Source organism: Brachyistius frenatus, unplaced genomic scaffold (assembly GCF_029030835.1).
Source record: "Brachyistius frenatus isolate BFR_SWC_R1_liver_20210118 unplaced genomic scaffold, ASM2903083v1 Contig_363, whole genome shotgun sequence".
In the NCBI taxonomy this organism is placed as follows: domain Eukaryota; kingdom Metazoa; phylum Chordata; class Actinopteri; family Embiotocidae; genus Brachyistius; species Brachyistius frenatus.
Genome location: NW_027210962.1, coordinates 232476 through 257254, shown reverse-complemented (window position 1 = coordinate 257254; position 24779 = coordinate 232476). Strand labels below are relative to the sequence as shown.

Genomic DNA, 24779 nt, shown 5'->3' with positions numbered 1-24779 from the left:
AGCCCAGCAATAACATTAGTGAGAGTAACCATACCTTGAGTCCTAGGGCTGCTGGCAGGATCATTTCAAAGGCAATAATTCATGTTTTTAAGTCAGTACATGTCATTTTCCATCTCCAAGCTATACAGAACAAGGCAAATGCATCCGTATTTTACTCTTTATCAATCCTCTGATCGTAAAACTTCTGAACTTCATCAGGTGAATCAAAGGTGAGCACGTCGTCCCTGTGCATCACACGTAGTCAGTCGGGGTAGATCAGGTGGAACCGGACGCTCTTTCTGTAAAGGGCTTGTTTAATCCCGTTAAATGCAGCCCGCTGTGATCTTGGTACATCCTGACGGCGGCTCCTCGGTACAGCAGCTCGTGGTTCCTCGCCCGGCGCAACGCTGCCTCCTTTTGCTGGAATCTGGAAAAACAAACAAGGAACGTGCGAGGGGATTTTCCTTGGCCAGATCTGAAGGTGGGCTCTCTCTCCAGCTGAGGTCAGGGACCGGTGGGCTCTCTCTCCAGCTGAGGTCGGGGACCGGTGGGCTCTCTCTCCAGCTGAGGTCAGGGACCGGTGGGCTCTCTCTCCAGCTGAGGTCAGGGACCGGTGGGCTCTCTCCAGCTGAGGTCGGGGACCGGTGGGCTCTCTCTCCAGCTGAGGTCGGGGACCGGAGGGCTCTCTGAGGGGACCGATGGGCTCTCTCTCCAGCTGAGGTCAGGGACCGGTGGGCTCTCTCTCCAGCTGAGGTCAGGGACCGGTGGGCTCTCTCTCCAGCTGAGGTCGGGGACCGGTGGGCTCTCTCCAGCTGAGGTCGGGGACCGGAGGGCTCTCTCTCCAGCTGAGGTCGGGGACCGGTGGGCTCTCTCTCCAGCTGAGGTCGGGGACCGGTGGGCTCTCTCTCCAGCTGAGGTCGGGGACCGGAGGGCTCTCTCTCCAGCTGAGGTCGGGGACCGGTGGGCTCTCTCTCCAGCTGAGGTCGGGGACTCTCTCTCCAGCTGAGGTCGGGGACTCTCTCCAGCTGAGGTCGGGGACCGGAGGGCTCTCTCTCCAGCTGAGGTCGGGGACCGGTGGGCTCTCTCCAGCTGAGGTCGGGGACCGGAGGGCTCTCTCTCCAGCTGAGGTCGGGGACCGGTGGGCTCTCTCCAGCTGAGGTCGGGGACCGGAGGGCTCTCTCTCCAGCTGAGGTCGGGGACCGGAGGGCTCTCTCTCCAGCTGAGGTCGGGGACCGGTGGGCTCTCTCTCCAGCTGAGGTCGGGGACCGGTGGGCTCTCTCTCCAGCTGAGGTCGGGGACCGGTGGGCTCTCTCTCCAGCTGAGGTCGGGGACCGGTGGGCTCTCTCTCCAGCTGAGGTCGGGGACCGGAGGGCTCTCTCTCCAGCTGAGGTCGGGGACCGGTGGGCTCTCTCTCCAGCTGAGGTCGGGGACCGGTGGGCTCTCTCTCCAGCTGAGGTCGGGGACCGGAGGGCTCTCTCCAGCTGAGGTCGGGGACCGGTGGGCTCTCTCTCCAGCTGAGGTCGGGGACCGGAGGGCTCTCTCTCCAGCTGAGGTCAGGGACCGGTGGGCTCTCTCTCCAGCTGAGGCGGTGCAGGGAAGACATCGGGACCCATCACCTGCAGCAGCAGCTCTGACCGGATCTGTTCTGTCCTCGCTGCCTTCTGGTATGTTCAGTATACGGACATTCGCTCTCCGTGATCGGTTTTCGAGGTCCTCGAGCCGAACCGGAAGTGATTGGTTTTGGGTTTGGAGTGTTTTAATGATGGACTCCGTTCCGGCTATACGTTCAAAGTTTTCTCCAGCTACGGACTCCACAGAGGAAAGACGAGTCTGGAAAGTCTTCACTGTTGTCTGCAGTGAGTCTAGTGAGGCTTGAAGTTGCTCTGTAGATTCTTGAATCAGGAGAGAGACGTCATCTCTAAGTGTAGTTCTCTGCTTTTCAACGTCTGCAGATAGTTGATCCATCGAGATGAGAGCACAGGTTGTTTTTTTCGGGTATTTTTGTTGCTGTCTGAAGGCTGTTAGCTGAGAACGATGCTATTTTACCCGCTGCGCTCCTGCCAGCGCATGTAGCTGCCGTTTGTGCACCTCCACTTTGTTTTGTACTCTTAGAGTTGCTCATTTTTAGTAGAAAACTTTAAGTTAACTCTTACAGTGATGTTTTTGTCAAAGTTCTGGGAAGAAAGCTTGTTAAACTAGAAAATAGCAAAAAGTAGACTGGGAGCCTTCTCTCGTGCGTCCGCTCGCTACATTTACAACCTTAAAATACTATTTTGAGAAAAAAGTCAAAATTTCTTCCTTAATTGATACAACAACAAAAAAAAGCCTTTTATAGCCTCTTGCATTAATGCATTAACTAAAGGCCTTATGAATTGTGTAAATTTGTAATGATTTTCTCCCAGTAGTCTATGTTTCCCTACTTCATACTCTGTGTAAGGCCACTTCAAGCACATGTTCTCAGTTAACAATAATTGCATAGTTGTCTTTGTGTATTGACAGTTTGAGTAAAGAAGGGTTTCTCACAACAAGTGGGAGTCAGAAATTGAATTTGAGGTTAATTATTCAACCATGTAAAACCAGTCACATATATTAACATGAACCCACACTAAGAAAAGAAATCCCAATATCACTTAGTGACCATGAAGTGAACTGAGTTTACACTTGATTTGATTAGCGCACCACCCAGTCCCCTATTAATCTGATCACTATCGATGAGGAAGTAAATATTCTGGCCTACAAATTAAAACCAACATGCACAGACTCTCTGGACTAGACACACAAGGGAATACCAATCAATTAAACAGATAGATGTCATTCCTACCTATGGTTTGAGACTGGCCGATCAATATTTGTGAAAAACAGCCTGCCCCATCGTTTTGAGATGATCAATGTGATTTATTTTTATGTATCAGAGAGCGGTCATATTGTTTTGGCTCAAATATCAAATGCCAGGTTCTCGTTTTCAGCCGATTGTTGCTGTTGCTTAAATGAATACAGATGAGATCGTCTATAGTACGGCGAAATAATTTGAATGTGATCCACATGTAAACAAGTGATCCCCCATGCGGCTGCTCTCACTAAGAAATCAATTGATGGCTATTTTATACTAGTGACCTATTCAATTGCAATTGTTTTCTTATGCTACTAAAATTTTGCAGTTACAGCAAAAACTTTGTTAATCAACTTTGGAGAGGCTCAAGCATAGTTGTTACAAACAATTAACCACACTCTTTAATTTAGTTACCACCAAGTGAGAAGATATATCAGTCTGTAACGCCACTGTGCGACCACCACATTGTGTATGTAATTTAAGTTTCAGTTATGACTTCTTTAGAGATATTATCTCCGGCGATGAATGCTCTTCTTTCATCAGCTAAAGCGTACGTTAAGGGGAGGTGTTGTAGAGGGTTAGTGGAGGTAATGTAGAGGGGGAACTAATTTTCCTGCTACTTTTACATCTCAAGTGCCGACTGAAAGCTCAATACCACAGCAGGGGGAACATGTTATGTGCTATGTTAATTCTGAAAGTAACTTCACGAGCTACAATTAAAGTCCATTCTGTGACATCACTGTACGAGTGTTTTTGCTTATTAACTTCAGAGTTTAGAACCACGGCCTTTAGTATTTTAATTAAGGTATTAAGGCATTATTATAATGGGTTCCATAACAATCCAACCTAAATTCCTCCATAACTAATGCTTTTTCTGTAAAACTTCAACTTCATCGTTTAACAAAGTTTCACAACTATGCTTGAGCCTCTCCAAAGTTGATTAACCAAGTTTTTGCTGTAACTGCAAAATTTTAGTAGCATAAGAAAACAATTGCAATTGAATAGGTCACTAGTATAAAATAGCCATCAATTGATTTCTTAGTGAGAGCAGCCGCATGGGGGATCACTTGTTTACATGTGGATCACGGATTGTTCCTTTAAAGGCACTGCTGCATGAACATTCAGAGCAGTAATGGCCAAATATATTGAATACTGGTCGATTCTATTCTACACTGTTCACGAGCCCACATGTTCGTATATAATTCATGCACTGATACATCATTCATGTGTTCCTAGATTGACTCCGGGGTCTGTTTGCCTCATTTTGAACCACCTTCTCTCTTTTTTTTCCTCAGAGAAACATTGTGACCTGCAAGAGTTCCTGTACAAATTGAATTAACCTCAGGCACATGGTTCATTAGGGGAAGGCCTGCCTGGTGCCACGGGCAATTAGCTTTAACAGTGCAAGTCTGCACGACTAATGCCGTGTTCTCGCTGTCAGCTATACATAAACACAGGCCACAGCCTCATAACACACCATTACAGCCGGATGAAGCCTATTAGTGTCAGAAAACGTCACACTGACAGATGATGCTGCAGCAAGGAGGCGTGGTGGATCTTTTTTTTTCCCAAATCTTCACTATATTTTCAATTTAAGAAGCATTACACATGATCAGATGCTGCCACTTCTGAGTTGTATTTATATTGCATTCATTGCGATGTTATGGTTGTTGTTAATATTCACTCCAATAATATATAACAGAAAAAACATTAGTCAGCAACATTCGCTTTTTTAACTTATTAATTCTTACACTTCATAAAAGTTATTTATCAAGCAAAGAACCCAAATTTTGCCTTGATGTTTTTCAGTTCGATGTCACTTTAAATTTAACTGAGTAATCATGTAAATCAAGTGTCAACTAAGAACAGAGCTGAAGTCTGGATGTGTTTAGTCGAGTTACCACACACACAGACTGGAGGCAGGGAGGAACATTTCCAAAGTTCCGCAAATCTTTAAAAATTCAAAACATCTTTTATTTTGTTTTTAGCCCCCACTTCTGCGCTGCGTCTCTGGTGCAGAGCACGGGTTGTCATATACGGTTGGAGAGATGAAAAGCTTTGATTTTGGTCTTTGCACAGGTATGGTGGCACCAAACCCGGCAGCCTCTGTGACAACTGCGACCCTGCAAACAGTCTCTGCACCAAACTTTTATCCAGCAAGGAGCAGCTGAGATTCCCATAAAACTAACTGTTGTTTTTACATTTCTGTTGGTGTACAGATTTAAAAAGCCAAATACATCACCGTACAGCAGAGCGCTTTAGAGGCAGTGATGGGAGCACTGTTAGATTCAAAAAAGGATCCATATTCTTACAGATTCCTCATACTAGTTACTCCTAGTTATGAGAGTCGAAGACATTTCTTAAAATTGTGATCTTTTCTATGAATTTCCCCTAAAAGTTAAGAGTAGATCCTTGTAAAGATGAAAGTTATTTAAAAAGCCTTTTAGCTCTGAAGGTGACAAACAGGAGCAGGGAGGAGGACTTTTAAAAGAAGAATTTCATAAGCAGAGGAGAAAATTGCAGAAGTCGAGCGACGTAGGAGAAATATTCTTCAAACGCCGAGTGGCAACACGTTAATGAAACTCTACAGATCATTACATGCAGGTATGATGTCTGTGTTCAAGCTCATTGTAGACACGCACATCTCACACCCAATGCAATAGCACTAGAAATAAATGTGATCCACAACACAGATATTAGGCAACTGTAAAATTAAGACAAACTTCATCAGCAGACACTAAAAGCACTTTCACAGCCTCAGAATGGGACGCAGCTCAGTTCACTTCCACTGGATGTCACTACCATTCAGTACCATTTTCACAAATAGTGCATTTCTCTGATCAACCAAGTACATTTTATAAAAGGATGTGTAATAACCAAGCAGCAACCAGCTGTGACGTCACTCGTTTGGTTTGTGAACAGCCTGATGAAGCCTCGAGGATGTTGCGCCATCTTGCTAGTTCGGAGCGGTTTGGAGCAGGAAGTGACCATATTTGGACGAGCTGGGGGAGGAGCCAGCGGTGGATCTGACCGATCTGATTGGAAACCTGACGATACTACGTCCCGCCCACCGATAGCTGTAACCTGACTGCACCACAGGCCTGTCAATCAAACAGACACACCCCCAAAAACAGGTCTTCTTGAATCTTCTTTTCTAATGAATGAGGGATTATTTTCAGATGGACCTCCAGAAAACTAAGAAGAAGGAGTGACTTTAGCTAACAACACCGAGATAACTGATGGACACATTTTATTCACTTTGGATTTGATGAGAGAAGTTGAATGGGAGTCTATGGAGCCGGAGGCTTTTTGGAGCCGACCTCTAGTGGCACTCGCTGGTATTGCAGCTGAAGACACTTCTGCATCGGTCATAGCTAGCAATAGGGTCGACCACTCCTCCTCACTGACATAAAGGTTTTTGTCCCTTCTTTATTTGGAGTTGCTCTGAGAAGTTTTCTAAATCGCTCCTGAGCCAAAACTCCTCGCTAGAAATGTTTCATTCGGAGCTCTCAGACGGTTTGTAAAAACACAGTGAATCAACAGTTTTGTTGCCCCGTTCTGTTTGGGGTTTGACATTTTGTTTAAATGCAAAATTTGTATCCCATATTGGAACAAAACTCCATCATTCCAAATAATACTTTGGATGTGAACGCTGAAGAAAAACACTGCATATGCAAGTGATAAGTTACTTCTGAAGAGAGTGAAAGAGAGAAAAGAAGCAGCTGAGCAACCAAATAACTTAACAGATCATCTTAGAAAGTGCAGTGATTTATTGACTTCTTCACCCTCTCATCACCTTCTGACAAAACACAAGCTGACAAAAACTAAAAAAATTGAAATTTTCCTCCCAGCTAAGTGAGGTTATTGCATTTTTTGCTTTTTAAGAGGCAGATTTAAGGCAGAAACATTGTTAGTAGGTCAGTCAGTGAGGGAATTCAGTCTCCGTACGGTGGTAACACTCCTCTCACAGCTCTCCGTCAGAGTAGGCCTGCATGGACGGGGTTCTGACGGGTCTGAAGCCGCTGTACTGCCCATCCGGGTTGGGATATTCCTTCCTGATTCTCCACACGCAGCAGCTGGGGATGGCAGGGTGGGTGTCGGCGGGTGGGAACCCAAACCTCCAGCTGATGTACTGTCCGTAGGCGCAGTGACGCAGGGCGGCGGTCTGAACCTGATCCAGAGGAGACAAGGGGCCCCGGTACCAAAGTACGGCCTCGAGCAGGGAGCGACTCAACACCAGCTGCTCAAAGAGAGGAGACCAGGTGATGCAGGCGCCGTCGCTTCGCCTGCAGCACAGCGCCTCCTGCGGGAGAGAGGAGGGAGCACAGCAGCCGCACTTACACCACGCCGGACGACCGGGTTTAGGGTTCGGGTCGGCTTTATGGCCGAGGGGAGGCAGAGTGTTACGATCCGCACCGAAACCCGGCTGGAGGAGACAGAAGATGGCGTTCAGGTGTCCTGTGTCCTCCTGTTTGGACGTAGACAACATGTCAGTAACTATTCATCTACGAGTGTGAGAATTGAAAGGTACTGTATATGCAGCACAGCACACACACTTCTTTAACTGAAACACAAAGTTAGACATGAAATAAATCTTTCAAATCAACTTTTACCAAAACTAATGTGCTCATCACAAAGGGCCTATTGAGGAGCCAAAATGATGATGGGAGTCGTCAGGAGAGCTGTAATATCAGCTTAATGGGTTCACTGCTGTTCTCTTCTGAGCCCATTTTCAGCTTATATTTGTGGAATTTTTTTGGTATTACAAATATGCAGAAATATCAGTTAGTAGTTCCTGTTTGTAGTGTAGCCATGGATGTACAGACAGAGATCACCGGGTTACTGTGATCCTGAAGAAAAGATGAAAACGTGGTAATTCTTTTCCATCTGATTTCTAAGCATATTAGTGGTTTATTTGCTTACCTTGCGAGGGTGAACGGAGATCGGTTTGATGTCCTGTAAACTTCTTTTTTTTGATCTCTTCACCAATCGAAGGTTGTTCTCATCAACGTAGGCCACACATAGGATGCACTGCAACACAGCCATTTGGAAAAAGTTAACAGACTATTAAAACACATTAGGGGTTTCCATGAAACAGTTTGACACTCGGTTTGCAGCCACAGTACAGACAAGATCCAACCCAGTATCACGGCAAAGTGTGAAATAGACACGCAAGTCCATTACAGCAAAACGTGAAGTAGCCACGCTTTGGCCCGTCTAGGCGCGACAGTTACACGTTTGGAAAGCGTGAAACTTGCACGCATGTAAATGTTATGTGACCCGGGATCATGTGACCAAGATCCTGCAAGAGGCAATAGGACATTTTTTGGCGGTATTAGGAGGCAGAAGGGTTGATTTGGTGGCGTTAGTCATAGACTGCCATGCGAGATGATGAGATTCAAATCCAGGAGATGACAATGTTTTTGTCGAGTTGTTTTTTGTTTTCTAACCTCAACCGCGTGTTTTACCTACAAGTTTCATTTTCCTGTAAATTACATGGCTCTACACATGCAGTAGGTTTCATTTTTGTCTATTAAAAGGAAAAATGTGTAATCGTCACGCGTAGGCAGGCCAAAGCGTGCCTATTTCACATTTTGCTGTAGTGGGCCGGCATGTTTATTTTGCGTTTTGCTGTGACACCCAGTTGAAATATCACATTCCTGGTCACATCAAACTATTCATCACCTTCTCTTGGTCTCGTACTGTGTCCACTTTCTTCTCTGAATAGTTTTGTCCGACCTCTGAAGAGTAACAGCTGGTTCCAATCAGCCAGTCGATAAACATGGTCGTCTGCAGGAAAAGACAGTTTCAGCTGAGTGGAGACGAGGAACTCTTTTCTGCAGCCACAGTTCTTAATCTCTTCTGAGAAAATATTAAAGCGTTAACACCAAGTCGCATTTACACTGCAGCTTTACTCTTCAGTCTGACTTTATTTCTCTCTTTATTAAGCCCCATTTCTGTCAAAAAAAATAATTTATGAAGAAAGATTTTATTAAAATATATATAAAATATTAATTTCAGTCAAACATTTTACCTACAAACATAATGTCAAAATCATAAAATAAAAGGTAACAATTGTGCAAAAAAAGTACAAATAAAGGTCAAAGTTATGAGATACATGAACATTATTAGATCAATAAATACAAATTAATAAAATAAGGAAACGTCAATACTGGGGAATGAAAAAGGCACTACGCAACTACAATCTTCACTTAATGTAAAAAGTTTGATAAAAGTCTAAATTAAAAATGTCCCCATTTCTAAATTATCAAATAAAAAGAAACAAGAGACAAAAAAAAAGTTTATGATATGACATAATAAGTCACTATTAATCTTGACTTATCAAGTATAGAAAGTTATGAAATAAAAAATATTAACTAAAATTCACATGATATAAAGTGTCACAAAATCTCCATGGTAAGTCAACATTTTCCTAATTTCAATGTTTTATCTCAATTTTAATTTAATAAATAAAAACTTTAGTTTTTAGTTTTTTCCTTTACTGGCTGTAAGAGACTTTCACAGCTCTTTGAGGTCACTGCAGTAAAATGTTTAAAGTCCCATTCTGGACGTTAACACTGAGCACCATTGTGTTCAGCACTAAAGGAGGATGAAGAAATGTGTGGTCTCTCACCAGAGCGTAGTACGACAGTGTTGAACCGATGTAGATGATAAGCTGGATGAAGCTGAACTTTCCCGCCTGGAAAATAGATAAAACAGTTTTGGTATTTTCTTTACACTCTCCTTCAGAGTTGTTTCCAAAAATGCAGAAATATTGAGGTCAGAAGTTCCTCAGGCACACATGAAGTTACTGATTAAGAAAGTTTTGTATCACGAATCAGTAATTTTATTTTACTAATGACCTGTTATCTTGGATTTCCTTTCAACAAAATAGCAAACTGGGATACAAAGCACTAAAATATATCAGCCAAAATGTACAGATACCGAGTGTAAAATATTATAAATCATGCAAATTAGATTTTTACTGAAAAGGTATTTTATGAATATATAAACAAAGTTGAAGTTTGTAATACTTCGTTGTTCAAATTCTTTTTATGTTTTTAAATTTGGCCAATAAAACTGATCAACAGAACACAAAGTTGTTGCCATGACGGCAGACGATGCTTCAAATATGGATGTTGCTATAAAGAAGCTATGAATTCTAAAACGTGGATGTTTCACACACATGTTCAACCCGACAGCACAGAAGATCTAAACAATCAGAACAGTTTCAAGTTTAGTGTCACCAGTTCAGTATCTGACTACATGTGAAATATGGTCACAGTGTCTCCTTCTGTTTTTGAGTTATGGTGGTGAATTATGGCCAGAAAAGTGTTTCTGCATAATATTATGATGAAACAGTGAAGTTGACCTTTTGGATGTAAAACATCACCACCTCATCATTTAATCCTATTAAGTGATGGACAACCTTGATTTTTGACCCCCAAAATCAAATCAGTTAATCTTTCAGTTCAAAGTGGACATTTTTGTCGAATTCAGAAAAATTCCTCAAAGCGTGTCTGAGATATTTGCAAGAATGGGATGGACGGACAGACGTACAGACAGACAGACAGACAGACAGACAGACAGACAGACAGACAACCCAAAAACATAATGCCCCCGTCCACAGCGGTTGCCGGCGTGAAGGCCTAAAAAGAGACATGGACTGTGTGTGAATGAAGGCCGTGTGAATAGTACCACCGGTCACCTTTAGTTTTGTGTTTAGTTCGGGGTTCGGTCAGGAACGACCAATTAGAAGGTCTAAGGTTGCATGTAGGCTCGTAGGGGGACAGGAGGTCAGCTATATATTCAGGAGCCAGCCCCCTGCGACCCTTATACAGTGATCATTAAAATTTTAAAATGTATTCTAAAACAGACAGGGAGCCAATGAAGTGATTTCAAAAACAGGTGTCATGTGCTCTCTCCTGTTGGTACCTGGTTATGAATCCGGCTGCTGCATTTTGAATGAGTTGAAGTTTGTTTATGTTAAATTGTGTGAGGCAAGAGTACAGTGCAGTAATCTAAACGGGATGAGATGAAAGCATGGATTACTGTTTCTAGGTTATTGGGGGATAGAAATGACCTGATTTTTGAGATTTTCCTGAGTTGAAAAAAGCACGATTGGACAACAGAGTTGGTGTGCAGGTTGTCAAAGATCACACCGAGGTTTCTGCTGGAGGAAGTCATGTTAGCTGAGAGGGAACTGAGATGGGAGGAAATATAATTTTGGGATAAGTCTGGACCTATGATGATAATTTCTGATTTCTCTGAATTTAGCTGCAGAAAGTTTGATGCCATCCAGTTTTTTTTTATTTCAGCAATGCACATGTGGAAGTTCCTTAGTTGGTTAGTGTGGTTGTTGTCAAAGGAGAAATATAATTGTGTATCATCGGCGTAGAGATGGTAATTGATATTGTGTTTTTTTAATTAAATGACCGAGAGGCAGCTTGTAGCTAGAGAATAGTAACGGTCCAAGAACAGAACCCTGTGGAACTCCGTGTAGCAGCGCTGCCGGTGCCGATTTAAAATTCCCAATTTTTACACAGAATGACCTCCCCGACAGATAAGATTTAAACCAATCTAAAACCAAGCCTGAAGTACCCACCCAATTTTTTTATGATGTTTCATTAAAATGTTATGATCAACAGTATCAAAAGCTGCAGAAAGGTCCAACAGGAGTAAAAAAGTATTTTGACGACAGTCAGCTGCTAAAAGAAGATAATTTAAAACCCTGAGGAGTGAAGTGTCTGTACTATGACCCTTCTTAAAATCTGACTGAAATTTTTCAAGGAGACCATTGCAATTCATAAAAGAAATAATTGGTTCGGCTCTGATTTTTTCCAAGGACCTCTGCAAGAAATGGAAGTTTAGAAATTGGCCGGAAATAATTCAGAGTATCAGGGTCGAGTGTAGGTTTTTTAAGTAAAGGCTGTACGACTGCCGTTTTAAAATAATCAGAAACGATGCCAGATGAGAGTGACGAGTTGAACAGATTCACCAGGAATGGACCGGTGATGGCCAGCGTTTCTTTAAGGAAGTTGGTAGGAATGATGTCAAGGGAGCAGGTGGAGTTTTTTTTATTTTAGGCAATGATCTCAGTCACATAAGTAGTTGTTAATATATTGAAGGAAGCTACGGTACGGTTGCTGCTAGGAGGTGGAAGTTCAGGAACAGTCTGGGAAGTAGAAGAAATATTGTTTCTGATGTTTTGAATTTTGTCAAAGAAAAAAGACTTAAATTGTTCACATTTATCAATTAATGGTTCAACGGTGGTCGGGGGTGGACCGGATGTGCGGTTTACAACATTGAAAAGGATTCTGGGGTTGGACCCATATTTGTTAATTAGATCATTGTCATATTGCTCTCTTGCCATCTTCCCTGCTTGATTGACATTTTTTTGTAAAACTCTCAATTTGTTCAAGTCAACGCCTCCATTTTTGTTCTGTTTTGCGACATGACTGTTTCAGGGACTTGATGTCACTGTTTAGCCATGGCTGGTGTCTAATTTGGGGTTTTCTTGGTTTTAATGGAGCCATCGTGTCTAAAATATTTGTACAGATTGAATTGAAAGTGGTGGTGATGTCATTAATACTCAGTTCGGAAAATAGTTTAAACGACTGCACTATTCAAACACAAGATGGCAGTAGAAGTAGCAGACAACAGTCCTACAACAATTGTCAACTACAAATGGTGAAATGGGTCTGGTGCTGGTTAACGTGGAGAGAAGGAACACAAAAATTGATTGACATCTAATCAAACAAAGTAGGACTCTGCAATTAATCAATTAACGAATATGAAGCCACTCTTAGTCAATGAAACACATTAAACAAATAAAATGCATTCTTTTCATAAGCTGTTACGACATCCCTTAACTCTCTGGAGCTGCCTTAACCTGCCTTTAAATTCAACAGGGTTAGGGTTAGGGTCCAATTAACTCCAACTGAAGAGGGACAACCAGGCCGGCTGAGATCTGTCCACTGGGCTGGACGTGGGGACGCACTTTGTCTTCAGTCAATACAACACTGAGTAGAACAAAGCTACTATTAAATACTGCAAGAAAAAAGCTGCAATTCTGAAGAGAAGCTCAACTAAAACTATCGGCTTTGTTGGAAATGCAAAGAGCTGAAGTGTTTAAAGTGATTCATTTTAGATTTCCTGAATAAACAGGAGATATGAAACGATCAGGCCGTTTTCGTTTTACAGCACGATTAACAGGGTTTGAACTGGTAAATATGACGCTGTCAGATATTCACTTTTCTATTTTGAAGTCAGTGATAAATCTGATTTTTTTTTATAAATTGTGCTGTAAAAAGAACGGAAACAATACAAATCTTTGTTAAGTGTTACTATTGACTGATAACAAGTCCACAAGTGTATTTTAAAAATGAGTTATAGTGGTAACTAACAATTCTTTTTACATGATATCGCCCAGCCGTAAAACAAAATCACAGACCAGATGGAGAGAAACTGAGAGACCGGCTGCGGCAGTTTAAAATCAAAATGCGTAGGGAGGGCGAGCAGGCAGACAAAAGAGACATATATGAGCAGAGGAAACTGAACAGACAGATTACTTTTAATTCTTCCACCATGAATCTCAAACTTTGTGTTCAAAATGCAACAAAACAAACTTATTGGCCTTTTCAAACCAAACCGTCCACAACCGATAACCACGATAAACAACTCTTGAATTAACTGCGTCCTGCTAATGTGGCGCCGACTGCACCCAGTTTAATCACAAACTTCAAAAAACTGCTAATCCTGAATTTAAAAAAGCCTGAAAAGCTAAAAGAGGACAAAATGAAAGGACAAATGCACCGACCTGTCCGAACACCATGACATCAAATCTGATCCCAAACGCTTTGTACAGCGTGCGCTCCTCCTCTCCGTTCACCGTGTTGTACTTTGCATACCTGATCAGAAGATAGCAGATATGATGTATACAATTAAAAACACTGCAGTTTGGTCTGATTGAAGAGTTTTTAACAGGAAGGGGGTTTATTTACACCAAATCAGAAACGGGGCCTGAAATGAAACAAAGATTAAATATAACCTGTATATTTCTGGTACCACAGTGCCTGCTGGAATTTATTAATTCATTTTCAAAGTTTAGTCATCTGAACATGGTGAACTTGACCTATGACCCGGGCTCACCTGAAGTTGAGGCCGGGGTAGAGCGTCTTGTTGCTCTCCTTCTCATCCAGCCGTATGAAGGAGTATCTGGGGAGGCAGCGATGCATGAGCTGGTCCAGGTTGCAGTCCCATTTGATCAGGATGCCGATGACTCCCCCCTGTGGCCACAAGTGGAACCGCAAAACCTCACTGATCATATAAAGTGTCAAACAGTCGATGCTTTTTTTTGGAATTAAATCAATTTAAGAGGGAATTACATCAATAAATAAATAAATAAATGTAATACTGTAACAATCACATGGGCAAATTTCTCCTTGAAGTAGTTAACACTTTAAATACATTTTGCGTAAGTAACACTGCACGCAGCGCTTTTACGAGTACTTGTTGTATTTTTATTTATTTCACTAAAGGATGAAATAAATACTTCTTTTGTCAAAGGCCGTTGCTCAAATCGAAGGTAGAATCAACAAAATGGCTGAAGAAAAAATGGCTGCCAAGGAGATATTTAGTTCAAGTTTCTCTGGGAAATTGTTGCACCGTTGTACACAGGTGACACCCAACATCATCGTACAGTAAGAAGATGAGGAAATTGTGAAGTTTAAATTTAAGGGTCCCTTTAAAAATGCAGATGAACACTGGAGAGCTCTAAATCTTTGAGTCCTTCAAAGCCTTATTTTCTTAAAACAAGAGAAAAGAACATTTCTAAGAAAAATAAGTGTCCTGAAAGTAGAAAGAAAGTCTGGTAGTTGGACTCAAATCAAGAAAAATGCAACCTGATTTCACAAAATACTACAAGAGGTAGATTTTCATTGGATGGATTTTTTTTTTTTTTTTGTTTTAGGAACATAATACTTTTAACACTCAAACAAAAAAATATTTAATAAAGATTTTTACAGTGAAGACTTCTTTATTTCGGATGTTTTATCATTGTAAAAGAGGTTAAGGGTTTTTTGTTTTTTTTTAGGGGAAAAAAACCAGTAGACATTTATTATTTAATAACTACAGGTCTGATGATTCTTTCATTTTATTCTCACAAATATAACACTGTTGACTGTGTTTCTTGGTTGTTTGTATATAATATATATACTGTACTGTATATACTGTGCATTTTATATTTATATTTAATATTTTTTTTTACTGCTATTTTATTGCTTTTCTATTATTATCTTATTGCTTCTGTATGCTGCTGTAGCGAAAAAAAATTCCCCTCGGGGATTAATAAAGTAACTACCTAACCTAACCTGAAGAGGGTGTGTTGTGGCAGCACTTCCTTGTTTGGCTCTCAGGTTTTGTTTCATTTCTACCTGCGAACAACAAATGATTCACTAAAAGAAACCCAAAAAATTCAAAGTGGTCTAGTCTCATAATGTTGCAGCATCCTGACATTTTAGCCATAAAGTTCAAATGTTCCCACGATAGTTTACTGACTAGAACTAGAAACGTATTCAGGTTTCAGATCTCTTCATAGAAACATCAATGTGACCTCACCTCTACTGCCATCTGGGAGAACTTCTCCCCGGCCTCTCGGACGACGTCTCCCAGCCTGAAGATTGGACACAGCGAGTCGTTTCCTCTCCGACAGCTCTTCAGGTAGGCTTCGTTCATCTGCGGCAGGATGTTCCTTCTGGAAGACAAAACAAACTCTAATATTCCCAGAAAGTCAGGGTGTCCCTCGCAGGAAGGAGAACTGATGAACTGAATGAGCTGCAAACACTGTTGTTAGTCAGATATTTCAGTGTGCATGTAAATCATACTGTACAACTAAATATTTAAGTTTATATACAGGGGAGTCCAAAAGTCTGAGAACACACTGAAAATACTAATTTTACGTAAACCTGCAAATAATTAAGATTTAGAAACATGTATTTGTGTCCCTCTTTTGAAGAGTGTTCAGATGACACTCGGGTAGATTTGATCGACTCATCTGAGGCTTGTTTGAGTAAATTCACCTGCAGCCACTGACCTGTTAGGAACACGGCTGTGCTGCAACTTTTCAGCAGAACCTTGCTGACTAAGCGGCATTGTGATCGTGGGAAACATGGCATCAGAACTAAATGAAAGTCACTCTTTGGAAGCTGGACCGGATGATCCAAAGTGGGAGCGGCTAGACCAGAAGTGGTCGCAGAATCAGATGATCAACACATCGAGATTTGTTCACAGAGATACAAAAGCAGCTTCACCACAGATACAGATAAGACTCCAATCAGCAAATGTCCTGCAAGAGAAGGCTGTCCTGTCGTGTCTCAGAGGACGAGTAGCATCTGTAAACTACTTGTCAGGAGGGGAAACGGGTACAAACACTGTAGGGGTGGGCTTAGACATTTCACAGTGGACGATGGTAAAAAAAAAAGTCTGATTGACTGATGAATCCAATTTAGAGATTTGTGATGATACAGACGGGTGGATGTAATGAGACGAGCGGGACACAGAATGATATCGCTCTTCATCAAACTCACAGTGACCGAGCAGAAGCAGCACGTCCAGCTCGACCCGCCGCTTTATATCCAAATCATACAGCAGCAGGAGAATGAGCCCAAACACACCGAAACGCTTTGAAGAACTACTTGAAGACCAAAGAGTGCTGACTGCCACGGACTTCCCTCCACAGTCACCTAACCTCAGCCCCACTGAACTTTTATGAGGAAGCCAAACAATCCTGACAAATTTATAGACATTTTTTCAGAAATCTTTCAGAGAACTTTTCACTCCTTGTTAGGCTGATATAATTTTGAATAAAAAAATGTATTAAATAAAAAAATGAACTGAAAAAAGTATCTATTCAAGCGGTCTCCACTATGCGAGTCTTGCATGTGGATGTACTGGATTGGCATGATTACATATATGCAAGGTACAAATTTAAAAAAATAAGATACAGACATGCAGCTTCCTTTTTTTGCAAAGAGAGAATAATTGGTGTCATCTAATTCTGTTTTATACACATATGATAAAGAACTGTAATATTTATTAAACTCATCATGACTTAACAGGTCAATAATAGAGAAGTCTCACCGGATGAAATTGAAGGCGGGGAACTTGATGTTGTTCTTGATGAGGACAGTGAAGTTCTCCGCTGCTGCCAGCAGAGCAGGCCTACATCACAGGAAGAGGCAATAAACAAATAAATTACACCCCAGACAACATCACCTTTGGGTGTGCAGCCCAGAAGTTACAGGACTTCAATGTTTCAGTCTCTAGTTAAAAAACTAAAACAAAGCTAAATACAGCAGCGAGGTTGTCATGGGGATTCCACAAGGGGATGGCGACCTGCCCACGGTGTATCTCGTGTTCCCACAATGTCAGCTGAGATCGGCTCCAGGCTTTAATATGTCACATACCTGAGGAACCAGTCAACTCAGGAGTGAGGCCTTCCATATCATTAAGCTACCAGTGAGCGGAGAGAGGTGGGGGCTTCAGTATTTGCATATTCATCGATCTACGAAATGTGTCGAGCTACATCTGAGACAGCATTAGGGGAAATTCTTTCTTGGAGTGAAACATGCTGCCCAGTGTCAGAAAGCTCTCTCTCAGCCAAAGGCCATTGGTCCTCCAACAGGATAATAGTCCTGAAAAACTGCTTAAAGCACCTGGAACAGCTCAGATCAAAACAAAGGACTCTTCTGAAGTGGCCTTCTGTAGTTCCTGATCTGAATCATTTTAATCATCTATGGAAAGAGCTCAAACATGCAGTCCATGACGGAGATAGCTCAGGCAGTGTGCTCTGAAAGAGCGACCCAAACTACCTGTTGACAGGTGCAAAAGTCTCAGTGAGAGCTACACGAGTCATTTGATTGCAGTGATTTCCTCTAAAGGTTCTTCTTTTTTTCATATCAACAAATTCATCCACGTCTGTATGGGATCTTAACGTTTTAGCACACATGCTGATGACATGATGTTTTAGCATGATGTAATGCTAACATTAACATGTTCACGTCATCTCAAAGTACAGCTGAGCCAATGGGAGCAGAGTATAATTTGCCAGAGTCATTTGGTTTCATCCATCAAGCATGAACATTTCTACTAAACTTCATGGAAACAATCAAATAATAAATGACAAAACATCTTACTCTAAACCAACAAAGTAAAACTAATTCGATTTTAACTACATACTGACACCCTGTGGAGTCCAAACTGAATTGAAGTTACCTTGGAGGGGTTGTCTTGGTTTCTATCGGACACCACGCAGAAACCTCGCAGGTTTTCCTCAACACATCAAACTTGACACATGATCCGGTCTGAATCCCTGCAGCAGAGGAACAATTGTCCTGTAAACTCCAGTCCCTCTGTCACAGCACAGCATGAAAAAAAACATTTTGATTTCTGCAGCAGCTGAACTGAACCCAAATCATTACTTTAGCAGAGAGTTGCAGAAAACTTTAGACTGAGCTAAAACTGCAGCACAGCAATGAGAAATTCCTCAGCTTCTTGTGGAAACAGGTGGTGGCTCCCTTTCTTTCCGCTAAAATAGCTTTAAGGTCGTTGTATGCAAGTTTGTAATGGTCTTTTTCCTCACTGTCTGACTGGAGCTTATTAAAACTCTTTGTCTTTATTAGACTTTCATATTAATATCATCCAAATGGAAATATTTAAGATGTCTTATGCATTATTTTACACAAATTCCTCAAAGATTCAGAGACTGCTCTTGTTGCACACGAATGGTGCACAGCACCTTGAGGTGCACTACCCTCAGAGAAGCTATAACCTTTGTACTCCAAGTTGTGTTGCTTGATCAAAACCAGCACCTGAGTTACACCTGTTTTTGTGAGCAGCAGCCGGCTGCATCGGCGGTTCTTTACGCACCTGAACCTTGAGCAGAGTGCACATCAAGCTTTTTACTAATTATTGGGGAACAGAAACAAGTATCAGGGAGCCAAATCCAAAGTGCTACGGCGCCACAGTTTAGGTCATCATCACCGAATGTTTTCCTTCAGATCGTCACGGTACACTTCGGTGTTGACAGTCTGACCCTCGGGGATGAATTCATGACGCACCACAACCCCTCGAATGTGAACGAAAACCCACCTGGCGCGAGCCTGACCTGGTGAGCCTTCATTGGGTTTGGACAGTGACAGTCCGCCCCAAGAAAACACAAATGTCACTCAAAACACCTCTCCAGACAATTCATATTGTCGTGGGTTTCTGTTGCTGATTTCCAGAGATTGCTACAAACTTTGACGTGCGCTCTCTGCGTAGGTTTCAGGTGCGTGAAGAATCACCGGAGCGGGACCACCGCTCACAAAAGCATGTCGAACTCAGTTACTGATTTTGATCAAGCGCTGGAACTTGAAAGTACTTCCCTGTCCTCTGTGCACATCACACCTCCTCTCAAAGGGTGAAGCCATCTTTTTCTATACTTTTAGTTACTTGCGGTTAATTGATTTAATAAAAGCACCAATGTGTCAATACCTTATGAAATCTACACTGCTTCTGAAGAAATTCTTTCAAAACAACTTGTAAATATTTAGTTTAAATTTTTACAAATAGAACAACAATGTTTAAACTTGTGGCAGCAGATTAATCCCCATTTGGTGCAATTGTACAGACTTGTGAAAGCAGGACAATGTAAATGGGATTCTTTCAAAATAAACTACAATGCGTGTTCATGATAATGAAAAAACAATCTCTCAGTTCAACACTGTGGCTCATTGATGTGGTTTTAATAGTTTTTGGACAACATGTGGAATATCCACATAACTGAGTCATCCATTACTTGCTAAAGAACCTTCTGTGGCTGACAGGGCTCCAATAAAACCAGTTACTGTACCATGGCTCTGATGGTCCCAGGCTCCTTTGTTACAGTCCTTATCAGAGCGACACAATCTGCCTTTAAGGGGAACCTGGAATATAAACAGTGCTGCAAAATAAGAAAACTGCTGACTTTTAACAGAAGCATTGTAGAACCTCGTCTCAAAGAAAAGTGCGGACGCTGTCCAAAAACTAAATAAAAAAAGAATGTTATGATTTGCAAATCATATAAACCCACATTCAATGAAATATAGCTCAAAGAAAACACATCAAATGTTGATACTGAGAAACGTATGTGCTTATTTGAATTTGATGCCAGCAACACATCTCATAAAAGTTGGGACAGGGTCAACAAAAAACTGGAAAAGTTGTGTAAAGATAAAAAAGAAATACTTGGTGGAACATCTCACAACTAATCAGGTTACCATGGCAACAGATCAATAACATGATTGGGTATATAAAGATGATTTCAGAGGCAGAGTCTCTCAGCAGTGAAGATGGGGAGAAGTTCACCACTCTGTGAAAGACTGTGTTGGAAAATAGTTCAACAATCTAAAAAAGAATGTTCCTCAACTTAAAACTACAAAGAATTAGTGGATTTCATCGTCTACGGTTCATAATATCATTACAAGATTCAGAGAATCTGGAGAAATCTCTGAACACAAGGAACAAGGCTGGAAACCAATATTGGATGGTGGTGATCTTCGGGCCCTCAGGCAGCACTGCATTAAAAACACACTATTCTGGAGTGGAAATCACTGCATGGGCTCAGGAACACTTGTGAAAACCATCGTCTGTGAACACAGTTCATCGCTGCGTCCACAAATGCAGGTTAAAACTCTCCAAAGAAGAAACCAGATATAACTTCAAAACTCCAGCAACTGGTCTTCTCAGCCCCCAAAAGTGTTTGTTAAAAAGAGGAGGTAAACATGCCTCTGTCCCAACTTTTTTGAAACGTGTTGCTGCCATCAAATTCACAGAAAACCATCTATGTTTCATTAAAAAAATAAAAAAAAATCCCCAGTTTCAACATTTGATATCTTTTCTTTGGTATATTTTCAATGACATACGGGTTTACATGATTTACAAATAACTTCATTCTTTTTTTTTATTTACATTTTACAAAGCGTCCCATTTTGTGGAAATGGGGTCATTCTATTATCACCACTTCCTTTTGTCTTAGTGGTCTTTAAACATTATAGTTCTTTAACTACTTAAAATAGATTATTCCAATCAAATAATATCAATTATAAGTACTAATAAAGATGAAAGCGCACCTCTGGGCATTTCCCCTGCTTCTGATTCTTTGTCACAATAACATTGGTCACCACAAAGAAGGAGTTTTTGTCCTAAAAAGAGAGAGAAAGATGTCTTTTAAAGTCTTTCTCTTCAACAAACCCCAAAGAATATTCACAGCCCAGCACCCAAAGCATTGAGCTCCCACCTGCGAGGGCCCGCTGTAGTCCATACCATCCCAGACCACGTCCCCGACCCCGGGCAGGTACGTCTGAGCTACACCTTTCACCTTGGTCGTGACGGAGCTCACCACAAGGTCAAACTCCTGGTAGTTCCTGTTCCACAGCATTATGATACTGTAAAACAAAAAACAAACCGTTTAATGCAAGTTCCTCAGATTCTAAAACTCCAGATCAGCTAGTAGCACAGAGGGGAGTATAGTCAAGGGGCTGGGGTTTGAGATTACAAACTTTTAACAACGTGTCCAAGATAAGGACGTGGGTATCCTCAGAGGGCTTTGTAAGTGTCCCGAGGCCTGGACTGTTACGTAGGATTGGGGGTTAGTGAGTTAACTTTGGGTTCAACTCTGAGTTTGCAGGTTTATGATGGTGGTTCACATCTTATTGTGATACGTTGTTATGGTAACTAATGCTGCAGACCTAACCTGCGCCAAAGCAGGTTGTGTTTGAGAAAACAGATCAAAATTACCAATCAATTATCTTAGAAAATGGTACCACTGATTGTAGAAAACCCAGTGGAGCTCAGTGCACAGATATCAAGAGAGTATCTTAAGGGGAAAGAATGTCCAGAGACCTGCCAAGCTCTGGCTTTCCCAACAGTTTTTTATACAATATACTGGTTGTTACATTAGGTACACATATTTAACTGCTCATTAAAAAAAACCTGCTCATTTAAAGCAAATATCTAATTAGCAGATCATGCAGCAGAAACTTGAAGATGTTCAAAACGAGCAACAGAAATGTGGAAGAAAGGTTGTTTCAGGGACTTTGAGTGCGGCATGGTTGATGGTACTGGAAGGGCTGGTTTCAGTATTTCATAGACTACTGATAAACTGGGTTTTTATACACAACCATCTGTAGGGTTTACAGAGAACAGCCAAAATTAAAAACCATCCAGTGAGCAGGGTTTCTCTTGGTAAAAAGGCTGTGTTGATGGTCGAGGTCAGGGAAGAAGGACCAGACTGCTTCAAGCTGACAGAGAGGCAACAGTGACTGATATCATTAAATCCAAGGTATGAAGAAGAACACCTTGATGCAGACGGCCTACAGCAGCAGAACATCACTCTGGGTCAGCTAGGAACAGGAAACCGAGGCTGCAATTGGCACAGATTCATCCAAATTAGACAATGGAAGATTGATGACGCCTAGTCTGAGGAGTCTCAGTTTCTGCTGCGACGTTCAGATGGTCGGGTCAGAATTTGATGTAAACAACATGAAATCATGGATCCGTCCAGCTTTGACATGTTCAGGCTGCTGCTGCTGCTGGTCCAACAGTGTCAGCCATGTTTTCTTACAACACTATAGGCCTCTTAGTACCAAGTGAGCATCATTTAAACACCACAGCCTACCAGAGTAATGTTGCTGACCGTGTCCATCTCTTCAGTGTATCAATCTTCTAATGATTACTTTCAGCAGGATAACATGACATGTCACCAAGCTCATAAAACCTCAGACCGGTTTCTTGAACATAACGATGAGTTCACAGTACTCAGATGGCCTCCGCAGTCACCAGATCTCAATCCACGAGAGCTCCTGGGGGATGTGGTGGAACAAAAGATTTTGCATCAACAGATGGTGCCTACAAATGTGCACCAACTGCAGGATGCTGTTCTGATGAATGTGTCCAGCACCTTGTTAAATTTATGCCACAAAAAGGCAGTTCTGGAGGTGAAAGGAGTCCAACATGGTGCGAACATGGTGCACCTAATGCAGTGGCCAGTTAGTGTAGGTTTCAGTTCCTTGTGCTTTTGTTTACGGATATCATCCTTCAACAGAGACTGATTGAAGCCTACTAGTAAGATATGAAAGTAAGCCTCCCTACAGCTTTGAAAACGTTTTTTTTTAGATTTGTTTATTTTTAAGAATGAGCTGTATTGGTCATACACAACATGACAATACATCTAAGCAACGCATTGATTGATTACTAAAACAGAGCTGGTGTACTAATGATGCTGCGGTGAAATCTGAGCCGTTTCTAGCCTAAATCAGATGTTTAACTTCTTCATTCAATATTATAGTTTGCTGGTCGTTTGTAAAATATGCAGCTCTGCTGCCAGTAAAACTCCTCCTTGTTTGTGATTGGTCAGATGCTCCTTTGAGAATGTGCAGATTGGGAAAACGTGACATGAAAATCACCGATTCTGGTTTTCCAATTACCCCGGTTGTTGCATAAGTGAATCCAGACAATGAAAACATTTTGAACTTGCTTGGTAGTCCAGGCCCCGGATACTGGATCTAAGTGCTCGTCCCTGCCCGGAACAACACGCCAGCCAGCAGTGCGCCGGTTGGAGCGCTGACAGGACGGAGTGAAAGTGCAGAATTAGGGAAGTGTGAGCTGAATGTGCAACACGGAGAGAGACGAGGGGACTGAAATATTTCACATGTTCACTTACCAGATGAAGAGCAGAATGGTTGCGTTCAGGGTCCACTTCAGGGAGCCGAGGCGGACGCTCTGGATGCGGACCAGCTTGTAGGTTTCATACTGACACAGACCGAGCAGCCCGCACGACATGATGGTGACCCAGCAGCTCCTCTTCCGACTTTCAGATCCGTCTGGCGGATTATTTTGTGGAGGAAGAATCTCTGACTCATTTCTTGGCTCCTCTTCCTGTGTGCACGGTCACATGTCCAGACTCCTGCTGCTGCTCTCACGTCTAACATCCCCGCAGCAGCTGCAACATCCACTTCACATTAAGAGTCCAAAAAGTTCACTTTAAAATTGTACCTTTTTTTTTTTTTTTTTTTTTGTCTGATTTAAATTTTCACGTTAATAATATTACTTGCCGTTTTAATATTAAAGCTACAATTTGTTACCATGACAATATGGCCGTTTTTTTTTTTTCTTTACTGGGAAAGAAAATCTTTATTAGCCAAAACGCGCCTCGTGCCTCTGTAAGGACTGTCTGACCAAGTAGCAGTGATGGAGTGCTGCATCAGCTTTCAACAAAACAGCCAACAAAACTCAACACATGTGGAAACTCCTTAAAGACTGATGGAAAAGCTTCATGTGATGACTTCATGAAGAGTGTGCAAAGCTACCAAAATAAAAAATAAACAAAATTTGGTGCTTTTTCTAACCTCACATTACAGAAATGTCAGTATTTAATACCTTTTTGATCACAATTCGGGTGTTGTTGTTGTTGTTTTTACCTTTTGAGGCCCTGTGCTGTAGATGGCAGTGTTGTCTCAGTGGTGACAACAAGAAAGGTCTTAATCAATGTGACAACCCTGAATGGATTTACTGCCCCTGTTTCCACAGAAAAACATCTGAAAAAAAATAAACTAGAAAATTCCTCCCATTCTGTAAACATGTAAAAACGAAACGCTGCGGCCTTGGAAACCACTACATATTTACATATCGACTTGTTTTTTCTGCTACTCTTCCTGATAAAGAGCCTCTTGTTCCCAGCAGGACAAGTGAATATCTGTGTGGAAAAGTGACCACAGACTGTCCATGAGGAAACAATGACAGCCTGAGTAGTTGTGTGTGCAGAGTTGAAATGTAAATGAGAATATTTCACTCATGTCGGGGTCTCTGCAGCGTTCACCAGATGGCATTCGAGCCTTTTCAAGATGGTTTTGTCACCACACAGAACTAAAGATCTTTAACGACAAAGAAAACC

At 41.8% G+C, this 24779-nt stretch overlaps 2 protein-coding genes across 2 annotated transcripts; both read right to left on the bottom strand.

The window, feature by feature from the left end:
• Nucleotides 1-733: 733 nt before the first annotated feature.
• On the bottom strand, nt 734-1582 carry LOC138636262 (uncharacterized). The gene has a single exon (XM_069724195.1). The coding sequence runs from the start codon at nt 1580-1582 to the stop codon at nt 734-736; it is 849 nt and encodes a 282-aa protein (XP_069580296.1).
• A 4977-nt stretch (nt 1583-6559) lies between these two features.
• On the bottom strand, nt 6560-23753 carry p2rx7 (purinergic receptor P2X, ligand-gated ion channel, 7). Its single transcript, XM_069724187.1, has 13 exons — nt 23550-23753; nt 21126-21273; nt 20959-21030; nt 19701-19773; nt 18083-18179; nt 16949-17029; nt 15428-15563; nt 13961-14097; nt 13629-13719; nt 9444-9509; nt 8495-8599; nt 7733-7840; nt 6560-7277 (listed from the first exon to the last, which is right to left on the bottom strand). Exons 1-13 carry the CDS (start codon nt 23666-23668, stop codon nt 6774-6776), a joined length of 1737 nt encoding a protein of 578 aa, XP_069580288.1. The 5' UTR covers nt 23669-23753; the 3' UTR covers nt 6560-6773.
• Between the last annotated feature and the right edge of the window lie 1026 nt (nt 23754-24779).

What these genes read in the sequence shown, in the direction of transcription:
- LOC138636262 (XM_069724195.1), bottom strand. Translation starts at nt 1,582, where the DNA reads ATGTCTTCCCTGCACCGCCTCAGCTGGAGAGAGAGCCCACCGGTCCCT.
- p2rx7 (XM_069724187.1), bottom strand. Translation starts at nt 23,668, where the DNA reads ATGTCGTGCGGGCTGCTCGGTCTGTGTCAGTATGAAACCTACAAGCTG. An exon ending in AGCAGGGGAAATGCCCAGAG is followed by an intron (nt 19,774 to 20,958) that starts GTGCGCTTTCAT and finishes TTTATATTCCAG; the next exon opens with GTTCCCCTTAAAGGCAGATT. An exon ending in TCTCCGTTCACCCTCGCAAG is followed by an intron (nt 7,278 to 7,732) that starts GTAAGCAAATAA and finishes ACGTCCAAACAG; the next exon opens with GAGGACACAGGACACCTGAA.